Source organism: Prosopis cineraria, unplaced genomic scaffold (assembly GCF_029017545.1).
Source record: "Prosopis cineraria cultivar Desert tree isolate PC_DT_omini unplaced genomic scaffold, ASM2901754v1 PC4, whole genome shotgun sequence".
NCBI classification, from domain to species: Eukaryota; Viridiplantae; Streptophyta; class Magnoliopsida; order Fabales; family Fabaceae; genus Prosopis; species Prosopis cineraria.
The window spans coordinates 5,852,391-5,868,479 of NW_026555335.1; the positions used below are offsets into that span (position 1 = coordinate 5,852,391).

Sequence of the window (16,089 nt, forward strand, 5' to 3'; positions counted from 1 at the left end):
TTTTTTGGGGTCAATACATCAAAGTGAATCCTTCTCATTCAATCAGATAATTTTACACATGGGCTTTGATGCACAAGCCCAACGAGTCCGATCCATCAAGCTGGACTAACCACTAGCCATTACCGTCTAAGTAAATTCATGTCTCAGGCCACCTCACAGGTCACACCACAGGAGGAGCAAAGCAAAGTAGCTGACGGGATTGAATTTAGCGCTTGGGACTCCATCAACTTGTCAAGATTAGTCCCCATCGAGGCATCGATGTCATACTCAAGTTAATCTCTATTCTCCCTCCCTCACAGCAAGCTGGAAATGGTATCATGGTTTGCAATGCTTACCGCCAATGGAGTGTTTACTGTAAAAAGTACAGGCTATGGATATTTAATACCTTCCTATAATATCCACATAATGCTCCAACTTTTCAAATTTATTTTTTTTTTCTTTGGATCATGAGTTTCTATATAAAATGAAAGACATTTTGATACCTTCAAATTTTGAGATGGTGAAATTTTGATTTTTTTAAATGATTTTTCAAAAATAAAATGAAACAAAATTTCACCTTTTCAACACTTTATGATGTCGAATAGAAATATTTCTTATTTTATGTAAAAACTAATTATTCAAAAGAAGAAAATAAACTTAAAAAGACATATTATAAAGGCTTTTGACCTAAGAAGTGCCCACTTCCTATTTGAGACAAGCCATGAAAACCTCCATTGTAATGTCTTCAAAAGCATTTGGAAATGGCGGGGTGCTCAATGAATTCGCTACTTCATTTGGATGGTCTTTCATGGCAGACTTCCCACCAATGCACGGAGAAGTACGTGATCTCAAACCTCTTCGTTTTGTAACTGGTGCCAAGACAAGGAAAAAGATATTCTTCACGTCCCAAGGGAATGTAGATATGCTCAAATTAAGATCATTAACCACAAGGCATTTATCCAATTTCTTCTCCTGCTCACTTAGCGATTGGGTCTCTATATTTTCTTTTGTTTTTTATGGAAATGATCTTTCAGGCCCAATTCATCAAGCCAACGAACCCTTTGATGATCATCTCTTTTGTCTAGAAGTCCAATGCACGCACTTGAATTTAATTCTATTGAGAACAGTGATAACAACTCTATTTGGCTCTCTCCCAGTCATGGCTGGTTGAAGTTAAACGTCGACGGTGCAATCTCAAGATGTTCTTTGAAGGCAGGGCATGGGGGAGATATTTGTGATCACATGGGTCATTGGATTGCGGGATTTATATGCGAATTAGTCTAGTGCCCTCCCCTTAAAGCTGAAGCACACGAGCACGTTAAAAGGGCCTCCAAGTAGTCCAGGGTATGGGTTTACGTAAGGTTATCTTAGAACATCTAAAGGACCTCTACACAACCTGGCTGTTTTAGAAATTCTCAAGTTGCTAAACCTTCCCTGGGAGCTCAAAATCGAGCATGTTTCAACAACTAAGAATCGAGTTGCCCATAGGCTTGCTAAAGAAGCACTTACTGCTGCTTCTCTTCTCGATAGTGTTCCCACTTGTTTGATGACCCTTGTTTCCAATGATTGCAAGGGATCTAAATCTCTAACAGCTAAGTTAATCTAATTCTGGACTTGGCCCTCCTTTATGCCAGGAGGGGAAAAAAAACTCAACATACTCTCTCAAAACTTTTCTTGAGAAGTGTATAATACTTTCTCTTCCCCTGTTTTATAAGATATTTTTTTAGAGTGGTTGGATGTCTAGTATGATATTTTTTTAGGTTTTTTTGGGGAAGAAATTAAGATTTCAAAATGTATTGAATTAATGTAATTGATATTTCACAATTTCAGAAAAAAAATCTTATAAAATACAGTGGAGGTGGTATTATTAAATAAAACTAATAAGTAGATTTATAACTTGACAATTATATTTAATCAAGATTTGAAATTCACATATTTCAATAATGAAAACTATACTCTTTGAACTTAAATTGAATTACATGTAACTTGGCAGATTCTTCTTTTCCTTCTGGCTAGTCTTTATTGGGTGGTGAACTTATATTTGCTCCTTCTGAATCCTATTATAAAGCATTTTTTAAAAGTCTTTTTTAATTTTTAATATAAGGTATAATATAAGATGTTAATTATATTTTTTTAATATTATCTCTATTTAAACTCATTAGTTATGAAAAAGAATATAATATGAATTTGAAATTTTTTTATTTAAATAAAAGTAAAATTAAAAATTTATTATATTTTTAAATAAAGTTAATAACTTAATTTTGATGATATGCTTGAAGGTGATTTAAAATACCAAGTGGATGGAGTATTTTTACTTTTTTAGTTCTTGCGGCAGCCGCTCGTTGGAATGAACAATTTAAAAATGAAAACGACGGAAGCGAGATGATTCGGCGAGTCACCTGATCAGTGTTTCTGTGTGAGAGTTGCAACGTGCTTTTACACATGCATGTCCGTTACCATTTCCCATCAAATGATCAAATACATGACCATGAAAATGAAATCACAACCAATCATTTTTTCGGAGAATGGCGGTAAAGTCTTAAAAGAATGAGGGTAAAATCTTAAAATAATAAATTAATGATAGTTAATCTGATAAAATTTCCTTCAAAAATAAGTTATAAATATTAACTTAAATAATTGTAAATTTAAAAATTTCAATTATAAAAAACATTTAAATTTTAAATATAATAGTAGGTCATAACTAGAAATCTTACTTGTAAATATCTAAATCAAGATTTGCAAGGTAAAATATTTTAGAAAATCCTGTCACTAATTTGGTTATAAGTTTTTTATTCTGATACTTTATTGTGCATTTTTCATCAATTTTTTTAACTTTTATACATAGAGGTTTTAAGAAAATTTTTTACTTGTGAAAAAAAATAGCATTAAGAACTTCATTTTAGTGTAAGTAAGGGAGTTTGGATTTTAATTGGATATAATTGATTATAAAAATAATTAATTAATGTGATTGATTTGAAATATAATTGATTATGTTATGTGGTATATAATTGATTTATAAAATTACTTAATATAATTAATTTTAAGCAGAATTGAAAATAAGATAAAACCATAGTTTTGTAAAAATATATCCAAATGGCTATATTACATGTTAAAATCAATTTTTAATCCAAAATTATGTTTTCAAAAAAAATATCTAAGCACCTATTGTACATGTCAAAATTAATTGTGAACTCAAAATTATAATTTTTTAAAAAATATCCAAATACCCTCGTACATGCTAAAATTAATTTTGAACTCAAAATCATGACCATCTCATAAGTTACTATTATCTGCTTTTTGATTCAATTTTTCAATAATACATTTCAAAAAATTTATTCAAAAAGTATATAAATTATTTTACAAATCATATTTTTTGATTCATAATTGACTTTGACATAATAAGAGATATTTTGGTATTTTTAAAAAAATCATAATTTTAAATTTATAATTAATTTTGACATAATAAGAGGTGTTTTGATATTTTTAAAAAAACCATAATTTTGAGTTTATAATTAATTTTGATATGTATAATGAATGTTTGGATATTTTTTAAAAAATATGATTGTATATTAATAATTTATTTTAATATTTAACATAGGTGTTTGGATAATTTTGGTCAAAACTAGTTTCCGTGCAATTAATTGATTTTAAATTCGAATCCAAACTGGTACTAAGAAGTTGTGGTGCCAGAAACATTTTTATTTTATTTAATAATATATTTTAAAGAGTTTAAAGTAATATTTAATAATATTTTTTTTCTAATATATTCTCATTTACTCCAATGACTTTTTTTTTGGGTCAAAGATTTACTCCAGTGACTTTAAACTAGCATTTATCAAAATTTAGGAGTAAATTAGAGGTAATCGATATATATATATATATATATATAAAATTTGTTCTGAGTTGTCTTCAAGATACTATCTTTAATAACAATTTTGATATAGTTCTCAGAGCTTTTTAAAATTAAACCCAACCTCCTGTAAAATAACTAAAGTGACATAACAGTGTAAATAAATCAGAAAAACAATTGAACTCAAGAAACAGGATGAAAAAGAGAAAGAAAGTTGCCTAAAATCTCAATGACCCAGCACCGTTCTCATGCGCACACACTAGTACAAATAAAACACCATTACTAAGTAAATAAATGACCATCACTCCACCATTCCGACACAATAAAATATTATTGAAGAAGAACGTATCTGGACATTGGAGTAAAACTAATTTGCCTATTAAAATTAATGTAATAATTTAAGAGAGTCCGACTGTTACTTTGTGGTAGGGAATTCAAACTAGAAAAAATGGAAATCAAAGGATTTTTCTTGGAACCTTCGTTTAAATAAATATTCTTTATTTTTGACAAAAGTATTTTCGCAAAAAATGTTAAGACTGCATCTACATCAGGTTTTCAATTGGATTGGCCGATGTTGACTCGTTTTTATGTGCGTGATACCTTTCTTCATCTTGACCCGTTTACTAATCCACTTCTCCCCTCTGGTATGTACACCTAAAGATGAGCACAATCGAATTGAAATTAAAAATTAAATTAAATTAAATTTTTGTTATTTGATTCAGTTTATTCAATTTTTTTTAAAAATTATTTCGGTTGATCAATTTGATTCAGTTTGTAAGATTTAAAATTAAATAGACTAAACCAATTAGATTATCACATATATATAATTTATATTTAGTTTATTAATTACTTTATTTTATTTTATTCTTTTAAATTTTATACTTAAATAAAAGTAAATATATGATTTGATAAGTTAAAAATCTAACCCTTCGTTAAATTAGGCTATTATCACTTTATAAGATAATTTTATATGTAAACCTTGTCTATTGTAGTAGAAAAAGAATTGTTCTAAGTACAAGTAGGCCAATATAAAGCCCAAAACTGAGTCATCCGATTGAACCAAATTGCTAAATTTAGATTTGGTCCTTATTCAATTCAATTACCTTGATTGGTTCAATTTGGTTAATATTTTTAACATTATTTGATCGATCAATTTTACACATTTTTATACCAAATCCACCAATACTCACCCTGCTTTATATCTTTAAAGCTCATATCATATGAGTGATGTGAGACTTATCTTTTGACGTGCTCCCAACACAAAAATTATAACAAAAACATGTATTCAAAAATGAAGGTGTTGTATGCGTACTCCCTCCATTTTCAAATTTAGGAAAATTTTAATCAACTCATCATTTTAAAAAATTATTTAATTTTAATAATTATGTCTAAAATTAAAAAAATTTGTTCTAAAATACTCTTATAATTAATGTTTACTTTTTCCCTCTACTTTATTGATACTATACATTTATGAGGAATAATTTGACAAAAATGTAATTAATATTTGTTTTTGGTGTTTTTCGTGCGTGGGTTTTAGAGTAGTATGTCCTTAAAAGATACCATATTATTGACTTTTAAAATTAAATGGTGAGTTTTCAGGGTCACTTTTTTAGAGTTATTAGTTGCAAATTTTTTCTCTATGTTTCTCTATTTTTGCCTCATCGAGGAAGTGACGTGTGATTATGATCAAGTCTTCCCATGACTTTCTTCCTTCTATATGATCTTAGTGGATTTAGCTAAAATTATTCTTTTCAGCTCAAATAGTTAGAGTTGGGGCAAAAATCATATTTTAGGCCAAATAATATTTTTTTAAATTTTTACATTTGTTTATAATAAAAAAAGTATATGATAGTTTTCTTATATTTGAAAACATGATAGTATATATAGCCTAAAACAATAACAATAAAATAGTGATTTAGATCTATTGAGTAACCTAAGCTTATTACTTAATGAGTATTTAACATGTCATGATAATAACTGTTTAGTTAAACCAAATGGATGTAAGAAGTTTTATCATATAATATTTAAAAAGTATCAAATATTAAAATTTTCAAGGGTTAACACATGTGAGTGATGTTCTAATCATAAAATTTGTTTTTAATTTTTTGAAAAAATATATCTTGATACCCCCTTCAGTCCAAAATATAAATATTATCTCTTAGCTGATCTTAGTTCAAAATATAAACAAATATATGAATTTTTTTCATTTTATCCTTTATATTTATTAACTTTTATATTTATGTAAATATATTTCTCAGATAAATTTGTAGATAAATCGAGTGCACCACATTATTTATGGTTCGTCCAATAAAAATATAACATTTAAATGATATTAAATATAAATTAATTAATAATAATAGAGAGAGAAAATGTAAAAAATTAAATTTTTATTTTGTTATAATAAAAAAATTAATTAAAAAATGTCATATATAAGATTTTATTTATATTACTGATAGTATTTTAATTGGATAGATTATAAATAATGTGATGCATTTAATTTACTTAAATATTTTTCGTATCTCTCATTCTTCATATTATGCATTGATACCTGAAATTAGGGAAAAAAAGAAAAATATATATTTATAAATATAAAAAATTTATCGGTATCTGAATTTCTGTTAGAAACTACTTATATTTTGATTAGGATGGAGCAATTTTAAGACATGAGGCGCTATCAACTGAGTGAAGTCAGGCGCGGAATCCCAATCCCAATGATAGAGCCACGACAATCTTCGTCACTGCCACGTACACGTTTCGCAATTTCAGGTTAGAGGATACGGCTAGGACTATGCCCATACATTGTCGTCTTTATGTGCGCACCTATTTCACTGCCTGAAGTAACCGTTTCCCAATAAGCTCTGATCTCCTCATCTTAACGTTTCCTGCACTTCCGGTTCTTCTAATCTAGTACCGGTAAATGCTAATACTTTGCTCGTGATTTCATTTTATGGTGCTTAGCATTTCAGTTTGATATGATTTCTCAATCGATTTTGTTCCTTGGTCTTGGTGGATGTTCGTAGGAAAATGGGTTCCGATAAGAATGATTATGGCTTTTTGAAGGAGATCGGTCTGGATTCCACCAATATTGGCGGTTTTGTGGACGGCAAATGGAAGGCCAGCGGTTCATCTATCACTTCTGTGAATCCCTCGAACAATATGGTTCGCCTTTTGACGACAACGATCGCGACTGCGACTATTATTGTTTGTTTATTTGCAATCAAAAATCTTCCGACGAAATTCGGTCATTTTACTGCTCCATGCAATGCTTTCTCAATTATTTTTGGAGTGATAGCTTTCTCGGTCATTTAGACGTATATGTTCGTTTTTATGCTGGCATGATTTTGTTTATTTTTTTGGGATGTAGGATTGGGTTTTGATAAGTCGAATCCCGGAATTCTTGTTACTGCCTAAAAACCTGCTTTTTTTTTTTAATTTTCTAATATAATGTTGACGAACAAGGCAAAGTTTTTCAGCATAAAGTTTTATTCATTTTACTTTCGTTTGTTAGCTCGATTAAGAAACGAAAGTAAAATGAATATAAACATCATTCCATAAATTACAGCATAATCCTCGCAAGATTTTTCTTAGGCTTTTTACCTTCGTGCAACTACTTATTGTCAATTGAAATTAGGCCATCGCGAAAGTAATGGAAGCAACCGTGCAAGATTATGAGGAGGGACTGCGTGCTTGTAGTGAAGCAGCTAAGCTATGGATGACTGTAAGTTTTCAAGTAGCCGTAATCTGTTTTGGTACAGTTGAAGTTCTTCATTTACCTGTTCTTGAAACCAAAAATCGTCCTTCAGATACCTGCGCCGAAAAGAGGTGAGATTGTAAGACAGATTGGAGAAGCATTAAGAGCCAAGTTGGATCTTCTGGGTAGGCTGGTGTCACTTGAGATGGGAAAAATACTTGCAGAAGGAATAGGGGAGGTTCAGGTATGAGAATTAGCTTATTTAATTTGCATGTATACTTCATCCTATGATAGAGAGTTTCAGCATTGGGGGAAAAAGAACCCAAACTTTAGTTGGTCTTATATTCTATGGCCTGGATTTAAGGGTTCTATACTAACTACTGAGCAAATAATTCTATGTTCTAGATGTGATGCTGCTATTCAGTTTCTATTACCGTTATTTAATATTCAAAATTGTTCATATATTTTTTTGGCCAAAAAAATTGTTCAATATATCAAACAAAAAAAAAAAAAAACCATGCCCTGTATATGTTTCTTGGTGATGGTCACAGTTTCTAAGTTGCTGTACGCTCTTTGTTTGGTACTTGGAATGTTGGGACATTAAATTGTAAATCTGTAGAGGTTGTAGGGGTTATGATTCAAAGGAAAATCAATATCATTTGCTTGCAAGAAACAAAATGGCGTGGAGAAGAAGCTAAGGATATTCAAGGTTTCAAACTTTGGTATACAGGAAAAGTAAGTGCACGCAATGGAGTAGGCATCATTATAGATAAGGAGTGGAAGAAGAACGTTGTAGCAGTTAGCAGAATTGGAGATAGAATTATTTCTTTAAAAATGATAATTGGACGTGAGACTGTTAATATTATTAGCGCTTATGCACCGCAAGTCGGGACAGAAGCCAGTCTTAAGGAATTATTTTGGGAGGATCTAGAGGGGTTGATTCGACACATACCACAGAGTGAAAAGATTTTTATTGGAGGAGACTTTAATGGGCATGTCGGGAGGGAAGCTGGTCAGTATGCGAGGGTGCATGGTGGTTTTGGTTTTGGAGAGCTAAACAATGAAGGACAAACTCTTCTTGATTTCTCATTGGCGTATGATTTTAAGATTGCCAACACTTGTTTCAAGAAGAGAGATGAGCATCTCATCACTTACAAAAGTGGAGCCTCAAGGTCGCAGATTGATTTTCTTTTGGTTAGGAACACAGATAGAAAACTTTGTAAAAATTGTAAGGTGATACCCGGAGATGCTGTAACGACACAACATAGGGTCCTAGTCCTTGATGTGTGTATTATGAGTAAAATCCAAAAACGTCGACAAGTAGTAACACCAAGGATTAGATGGTGGCAATTAAAAGGTGAGAAGCAAGATATTTTCAAGCGAAATCTTTTGGATAAAGGAATTTGGGATTCTCAGGGAAGTGCTAACATTATATGGGAGGATATGGCTAAAAAGATACGGGAGGTTGCAAAAGTAGTTTTGGGAGAATCGAAAGGTTCTGGTCCGAGAGATAAGGAGTCTTGGTGGTGGAATAATAGTGTACAGGACAAAATCAAGTATAAGAAGAACTGTTTTAAAGCCATACATTTGTGTAACAATGAGGAAAATTGGGAGAGGTACCGTATGGCTAAGAAGGAAACTAAGAGAGCTGTGGGTGAAGCTCGTTCTAAAGCTTTTGAAGAATTTTATAAGAACCTTGAGACGAAGGAAGGAGAGCAAAATATTTATAAGATTGCCAAGAGTAGGGAAAGAAAATCAAGAGATCTAGAACAGGTAAGGTGTATTAAGGATGAAGAGGGAAGAATTTTAGTTACAGATGATGAAATTAAAAATAGATGGGAGACTTATTTTTCTAAACTTTTCAATGATGGAGAGGATTCATCTAGTAACTTGGAGGATTTAGTAACTGGTGAAGGAGAACAAAATTTGTCATTCTATCGAAAAATACGTGATAAGGAGGTAAAGGAAGCTCTTAAGAAAATGGCAAATGGTAGAGCCAACGGACCTGATTGTATATCTATCGAAGCGTGGAAATGTTTAGGTGAAGAAGGGGTGAGATGGTTAACTAAGTTATTTAATGTGATTTTACGGTCCAAGAAAATGCCTGATGAGTGGAGGAGAAGTACATTAATTCCTATTTATAAAAATAAAGGAGATATTCAGAATTGTACTAACTATAGAGGGATTAAACTCATGAGCCACACAATGAAATTGTGGGAGAAAGTAATTGAGCACAGGTTGAGATTGGAGACAAGTATTTCTGAGAATCAATTTGGTTTTATGCCAGGTAGATCAACTACAGAGGCGATTTATCTACTAAGGGGATTAATGGAAAAGTATCGTTGTAAAGATAAAGATCTACACATGGTTTTTATTGATTTGGAAAAAGCTTATGACCGTATACCAAGAGAAGTGCTTTGGAAAGCGTTGGAAAAAAAGGGAGTACGGATTGCTTATATTAAAGCCATACAAGATATGTATGAGGGGGTAAAAACTAGTATAAGAACGCCTAGTGGTCAAACAAAGGATTTTCCTATAAAGATTGGACTACATCAGGGATCATCTCTGAGTCCTTATTTGTTTAACTTGATTTTAAATGTTTTGACGGAACATATTCAAGAGGAAATCCCGAAATGTATGCTCTTCGCGGATGATATAGTTCTTATAGCAGAGACAAGAGAAGAGGTTAATTGCAAACTTGAGTTATGGAGGAGGACATTGGAGTCGAAAGGTTTTCGTCTGAGTAGAAGTAAGACGGAATATTTATATTGTAAATTTGGTAAAGGACTATTCGAAAATAATTTGGAAGTGAAATTGGGAGATCAAATTATACCTCAAGTGGAAAAGTTTAGATATTTGGGAGCCATTATTCAAAATGATGGCGAAATCAGTGGAGATATTTCACATAGAATTCAAGCTGGGTGGTTTAATTGGAGAAAAGCTAAAGGAGTTATTTGTGACCGTAAGGTGCCTAATAAACTTAAAGGAAAGTTTTATCGTACTGCTATCAGACCGGCAATGTTATATAGTAGTGAATGCTGGGCTCTAACGGGACAGCAAGAGCATAAAGTTGGAGTAGCAGAGATGAGAATGTTACGATGGATGTGCGGACATACACGTAAAGATAAAATTCGAAATGAGCACATACGCGAAAAAGTGAGGGTGGCACCTATTGAGGAAAAAATGGTAGAAAATCGGTTGAGATGGTTTGGGCATGTACAAAGAAGACCAAGGGAGGCACCAGTGAGAAGAGTGGAACATATAACTTTGAGTCCGATTAAGAGAGGTAGAGGAAGGCCTAAGAGAACACTCTTGGAAGTTGTTGAACGTGATCTCTTAATTAATAATATTTCTAAAAGCTTAATAAATGATAGAGCACAATGGCGTCTTGCAATCCATGTAGCCGACCCCACCTAGTGGGATAAAGGCTTGTTGTTGTTGTTGTTGTCTAGATGTGATGCTGCTATTCAGTTTCTATTACCGTTATTTAATATTCAAAATTGTTCATATATTTTTTTTGGCCAAAAAAATTGTTCAATATATCAAACAAAAAAAAAAAAAAAACCATGCCCTGTATATGTTTCTTGGTGATGGTCACAGTTTCTAAGTTGCTGTACGCTCTTTGTTTGGGTCATTCAAAAAATATTTGGTTCATGCATAGACTAAGTGCACTCTGAAAGTAATCATGCACCAAGACTATCCAAAAAAGAGAACTGTTAGTGGGAGATATATCATTTGCATAGAGTATACATTTAACCTTTTTTTGTTTTTTGTTTTTTGAGAAAAAGAAGTAAAAGTTTGTAACTATTTGCTCCATCAATTTCAGGAAATTATTGATATGTGTGATTTTGCTGTTGGGCTAAGCCGACAATTGAGTGGATCGATTATACCATCAGAACGTAAGATTTATATGTTATAGCTGCTTGGTTTGATTGCCTTTTCAAATAATCTGTAGTTAGAGTTAAACACTTGTTTGGAAGCTAATTCTTCTCAAGATGTTCATACCTAAACTTTCCTCCTTGTTTGTTACAGGGCCAGATCATATGATGTTTGAGGTGCAGTATTGAAATTATTTTTAGTTATTCGTGTCTGTTCCGTTGTATTATAGGAGATGTAATTACTCATCATAGTGCATGACATTTAACACCGCAGGTGTGGAACCCTCTTGGAATTGTTGGTGTCATCACTGCTTTCAACTTTCCATGTGCTGTCTTAGGTATGATATCTCTGAGAGTACCGATGGGCTTTAAAAATATGTATTATAATACTAACAGCTTCCTAGGGATATTAGTTCTTTATTACACATCACTAGTTTGGGAATGCTAAGGTACTGTGTGGAACTTGATTGAAAATTCTCTTTCTGATAAAGATGTGCCTGAATTCTGTGAACTTATATATTTATATATTAGCTTATTCAGTAGCACAGTTATCTCACTTCATCACATTATGTCCTCTTCAATGCTCATTCTGGAATTGATGGAATTAAATAGCAAAAACGAAGGCAAGATTGCCTTTAGACACAAATTCAGAACGTAAAACAAATTCAATAAAGGCTAGATATCTCCAAAGCCACTTAATGATTTTTGCCCCATTAGTGCTGCCTGCTCCCACTCTTTCAGTCCTTATATGCCTTCCTCATAACTGAACTTCCCCACCTCAATGATGATACAGGTCTCCTTCTTTCTGTCTTAAGCTACACAGAACGGACTGTGTTAATTTGTTTTCTGTTGACGATTTATCTTTATTTAATACAATATTGATATTGATCAGAGATTGCAGATTTGAATATTTGATGAAAATACATTACTGTGCTATTTTAATGCGAACATTGTATACTGGCATATTACACATGATATTCTTGGAAATTTTTCATGTATTGCTTGTAGCTTTACACATCATGTGCTCAACTCTATTCTGAAATTTTTCAGATGCTTTTGCTGTAACTAACAAAGTTTTTTTCACCCTATTGTGCTTTAGGGTGGAATGCCTGTATTGCATTAGTTTGTGGAAATTGCGTTGTGTGGTAAGTCCACTAATCCAGCTCTGAAGATTCTACGTGAATTATCCTCTGATCATGCTATGACAACTCATGCCACTTGTGTCTTTATTTTATTGCTTATCGGTTTTTTTTCTGTTTTCCACTTTGCATCTTTAATTTATAATGTTGTTTTTGAATTTTCAATTCATTGAAGGAAGGGTGCCCCAACAACTCCATTAATAACTATTGCTGTGACAAAGCTGATAGCTGATGTTCTTGAGAGGAACAAATTACCTGGTGCTATATTCACTTCTTTCTGTGGAGGTGCTGAAATTGGTCAAGCAATAGCAAAAGACACACGCATTCCCCTGGTTTCATTTACTGGAAGTACAAAGGTATTTCTGTTACATGGTCCTTGGACATAACTTTTTTCACCAGGTTACACAACCAGACTAATTAATCATGTTATACAATTTTTCACCTGGATGATGCTCGGTTTAGTTGCCATTAGAGTTTGTAAAAAGAAAGGCCATCTGCAATATTTCATTCCCGGTTATACTGTGAAACATGACCTGAGATCATTCAAACTCTGTACATTCCAGTGAGTGCATGCTTGTGTAATGTGCGTTCTAAGGTAGTGTATCGGCTGCTTTCATATTCCACCTCCCCTAAGAAAACATGAGAAACAGAATACATGACATTATGCGGTGACATTGTATAAAATGTTTACTAAGTTCAGTATGATTTCTGGATTTCAATATGCGCTGTCAAGCTGACTGATGAATTCCATATTGCAGGTGGGCTTGTTGGTCCAGCAAACGGTCAATGAAAGATTTGGCAAATGCTTGCTGGAGTTAAGTGGTAACAATGCGATTATAGTCATGGATGATGCAGACATCAAACTAGCTGTGCGCTCTATTTTGTTTGCAGCTGTAGGTACAGCCGGTCAGCGTTGCACAACCTGTCGTAGACTGGTAATACCACTAAAACTTGAATTTTATAATTTGGATGCAATCATAGGAGAAGAAAGGATAAAACTAAAGGAGGTTTTTAATTTTTTGTTTCTTTCTTGGTACTGCAGTTTCTTCATGAGACTATTTATCAAAATGTGGTAGATCAACTAGTTGGACTGTATAAACAAGTCAAAATTGGGGATCCCCTGGAGAAAGGGACACTTGTTGGGCCAGTGCATACCCGTGCTTCAGTGGAAAGCTTTAAGAAGGGTATGTCAACCATAAAATCACAGGTATGTACCGTGTTGTATTGTCATCCTTTTGGTTAAGGTATTATTTGAGTATAATCTTAAAATATCTTTTCAAACTTCTGTTTGAGATAAATTCTAGTCTTTGTGGAGATGTTTTACTTGATATTCTGATCATCAGGGAGGAAAGATCCTGACAGGGGGATCTGTTCTGGAGTCTGAAGGAAATTTTGTAGAACCAACAATTGTTGAGATATCTCCAGATGCTCCTGTAGTTAAGGAAGAGTTGTTTGGTCCAGTTCTGTACGTCATGAAATTTCAGACTCTAGAGGAAGCATTTGCCTTGAACAATTCTGTACCTCAAGGATTGAGTAGCTCAATCTTTACTAGAAGACCTGAAGCTATATTCAGGTGGATTGGGTGAGTGCTTGTAGATTCCTGTGTTTATGTTGTGGTTATCCAGTATAGTAGAATAATCAGGCTTAGGCACTCAAATTTTAACAGAAAATCCCCAGATGTGGCTGGTAATTCTGAGATTGATAGTTGTGAAAATAAATATTTTTCATGCCTATACAGGCCACTGGGCAGTGATTGCGGCATAGTGAATGTAAACATTCCAACAAACGGAGCTGAAATTGGTGGTGCTTTTGGCGGAGAAAAGGCAACTGGTGGTGGTCGTGAAGCCGGAAGTGACTCTTGGAAGCAATACATGCGTCGTTCCACTTGGTAAATTTCGGCCCTCAAATTATAAGCTCTGTTTTACACCTTTCTCCATGTCATTAGGCCGAAAAAGAAGTCTTGTAATGACATTGATAATATCTGCTCTCAACAGTACCATCAATTATGGGAGTGAACTACCATTGGCTCAGGGAATCAACTTTGGCTAGTGAGCCATCCTTCTGAGATGTGAAGGAGGGGGCTGAAGTGCAACTTTCCGGCCAGGAGCGTAGATGATATTAGGAGTATGATATTTTGGCAGCCGCGTTAGCTAAATATATGTAGTATTGAACTATATACATCAAACAGGGTACCCTCGCTTTCCGGCCCCCCTTCCCCCCCCCCCCCCCCCCCCCAAAAAAAAAAAAAAAAGAACAGGGCCCCCTTGCAGCTTTGATGATGTTAAAGATACATTGAGCAGACATTAATAAGCCAGTCAGGTATGGTACTTCTGTTCATACTAGAAGGTGCTTAATTTATGTTTTGGGATGTGGTTCTTGTTAGGATTTCAACAGTTGGCGGAAAATGAGCTTACAGTGAAAGCTTTGAATAGATTTTAAGTACAACTATAAGGTAGTTTGTTTTAGCTTATTTTATAAAAAAATTATTTATTTTTGACAAAAAATTATTTTGTCAGTTTTATGATATTTGTTTAAACTATTAAAAATAATCAAAATCTGAAAAAAAAGAGAGAGCAGATTCTTGATTATTTTAAAAAGTTACTTTGAGTAACTTATAGCTTTTGAAAATAATCTAATGTGATAGATGAGAGTGAATGTTTTAAAGAGATGGCGTACACAAGATATTATAAAATTTTAAAATAATATATTAATAAATTATTTTTATAAAACAAAAATTAAAGAAGATATCATAAAATTTAAAAATAACTAATAATTACTTTTATATTATTGTAACCAAACATAAATTTAATGTTTGCTTTTATAAAATCTTAAAAAAATAAATATCTTTTTATAAAATCTCTAAATTAACTACAAATCAATTCAGGGTCCATTTGATTTTTAGTTAAGAGCTGCAAAAAGGCTTTTGAAATAAATTTTGAATTTAGATGTTGTTTGGTTTTCAATCTTTTTTCAAAAAAATTATTTAAAAAGTTCTTTTTAGAGGTGGTTTAATGTGCTATTGGTCAACTTAAAATGATGGAGCTTTTGAAAAGTGAATTTAAAAAATGAGATATTATTTAATCATATTACCTCAACTTAAATCTTTTATTCTTTTATTTAAAAATAATTCATTCATTAAAAATATAATAATAATAATAATAATTAAATATTAAGTTTTTAGAATTATAAATTAAATAATTAATCATGTTAAAATTTAGCATTAATATATAATAAAAATTATAAATTTTTATCATATTTTTTTATAATTACAAATTAAAAAAGTATAAATAATTAGAGACCTAGTTTTTAGCATTCGGGATCAAATTTTATGTCATTTAAAATTTTTATCACATTTTTTAAGTTTTTTAAATATATTATATTTGTATAATAAAAATTACAGATAATCATAAATCAATGTCTTTTATAATTGTACATTCAATATCATATTTTACCATCATAATTCAAACAATTTTTAATTTATCAAATTGACTTTTGAAAAAAATATATCTAAATATAAATTTCATTACAACAATCAACTTTCATTAAACTAAC

At 32.0% G+C, this 16,089-nt stretch overlaps 1 protein-coding gene across 2 annotated transcripts; it reads left to right on the forward strand.

The window, feature by feature from the left end:
• Positions 1–6,583: 6,583 nt before the first annotated feature.
• On the forward strand, positions 6,584–14,900 carry LOC129309109 (aldehyde dehydrogenase family 7 member A1). Of its 2 annotated transcripts, none has more exons than XM_054950491.1 (14): positions 6,584–6,742; positions 6,850–6,988; positions 7,461–7,547; positions 7,633–7,764; positions 11,347–11,419; positions 11,553–11,575; positions 11,673–11,736; positions 12,498–12,543; positions 12,713–12,893; positions 13,296–13,472; positions 13,580–13,744; positions 13,881–14,119; positions 14,276–14,425; positions 14,532–14,900. In XM_054950491.1, exons 2-14 carry the CDS (start codon positions 6,854–6,856, stop codon positions 14,584–14,586), a joined length of 1,527 nt encoding a protein of 508 aa, XP_054806466.1. In that variant the 5' UTR covers positions 6,584–6,742; positions 6,850–6,853; the 3' UTR covers positions 14,587–14,900. The 2 variants fall into 2 exon arrangements, with proteins under 2 accessions (XP_054806466.1, XP_054806467.1); XM_054950492.1 differs by having other exon boundaries at positions 6,599–6,736.
• Positions 14,901–16,089: the final 1,189 nt, after the last annotated feature.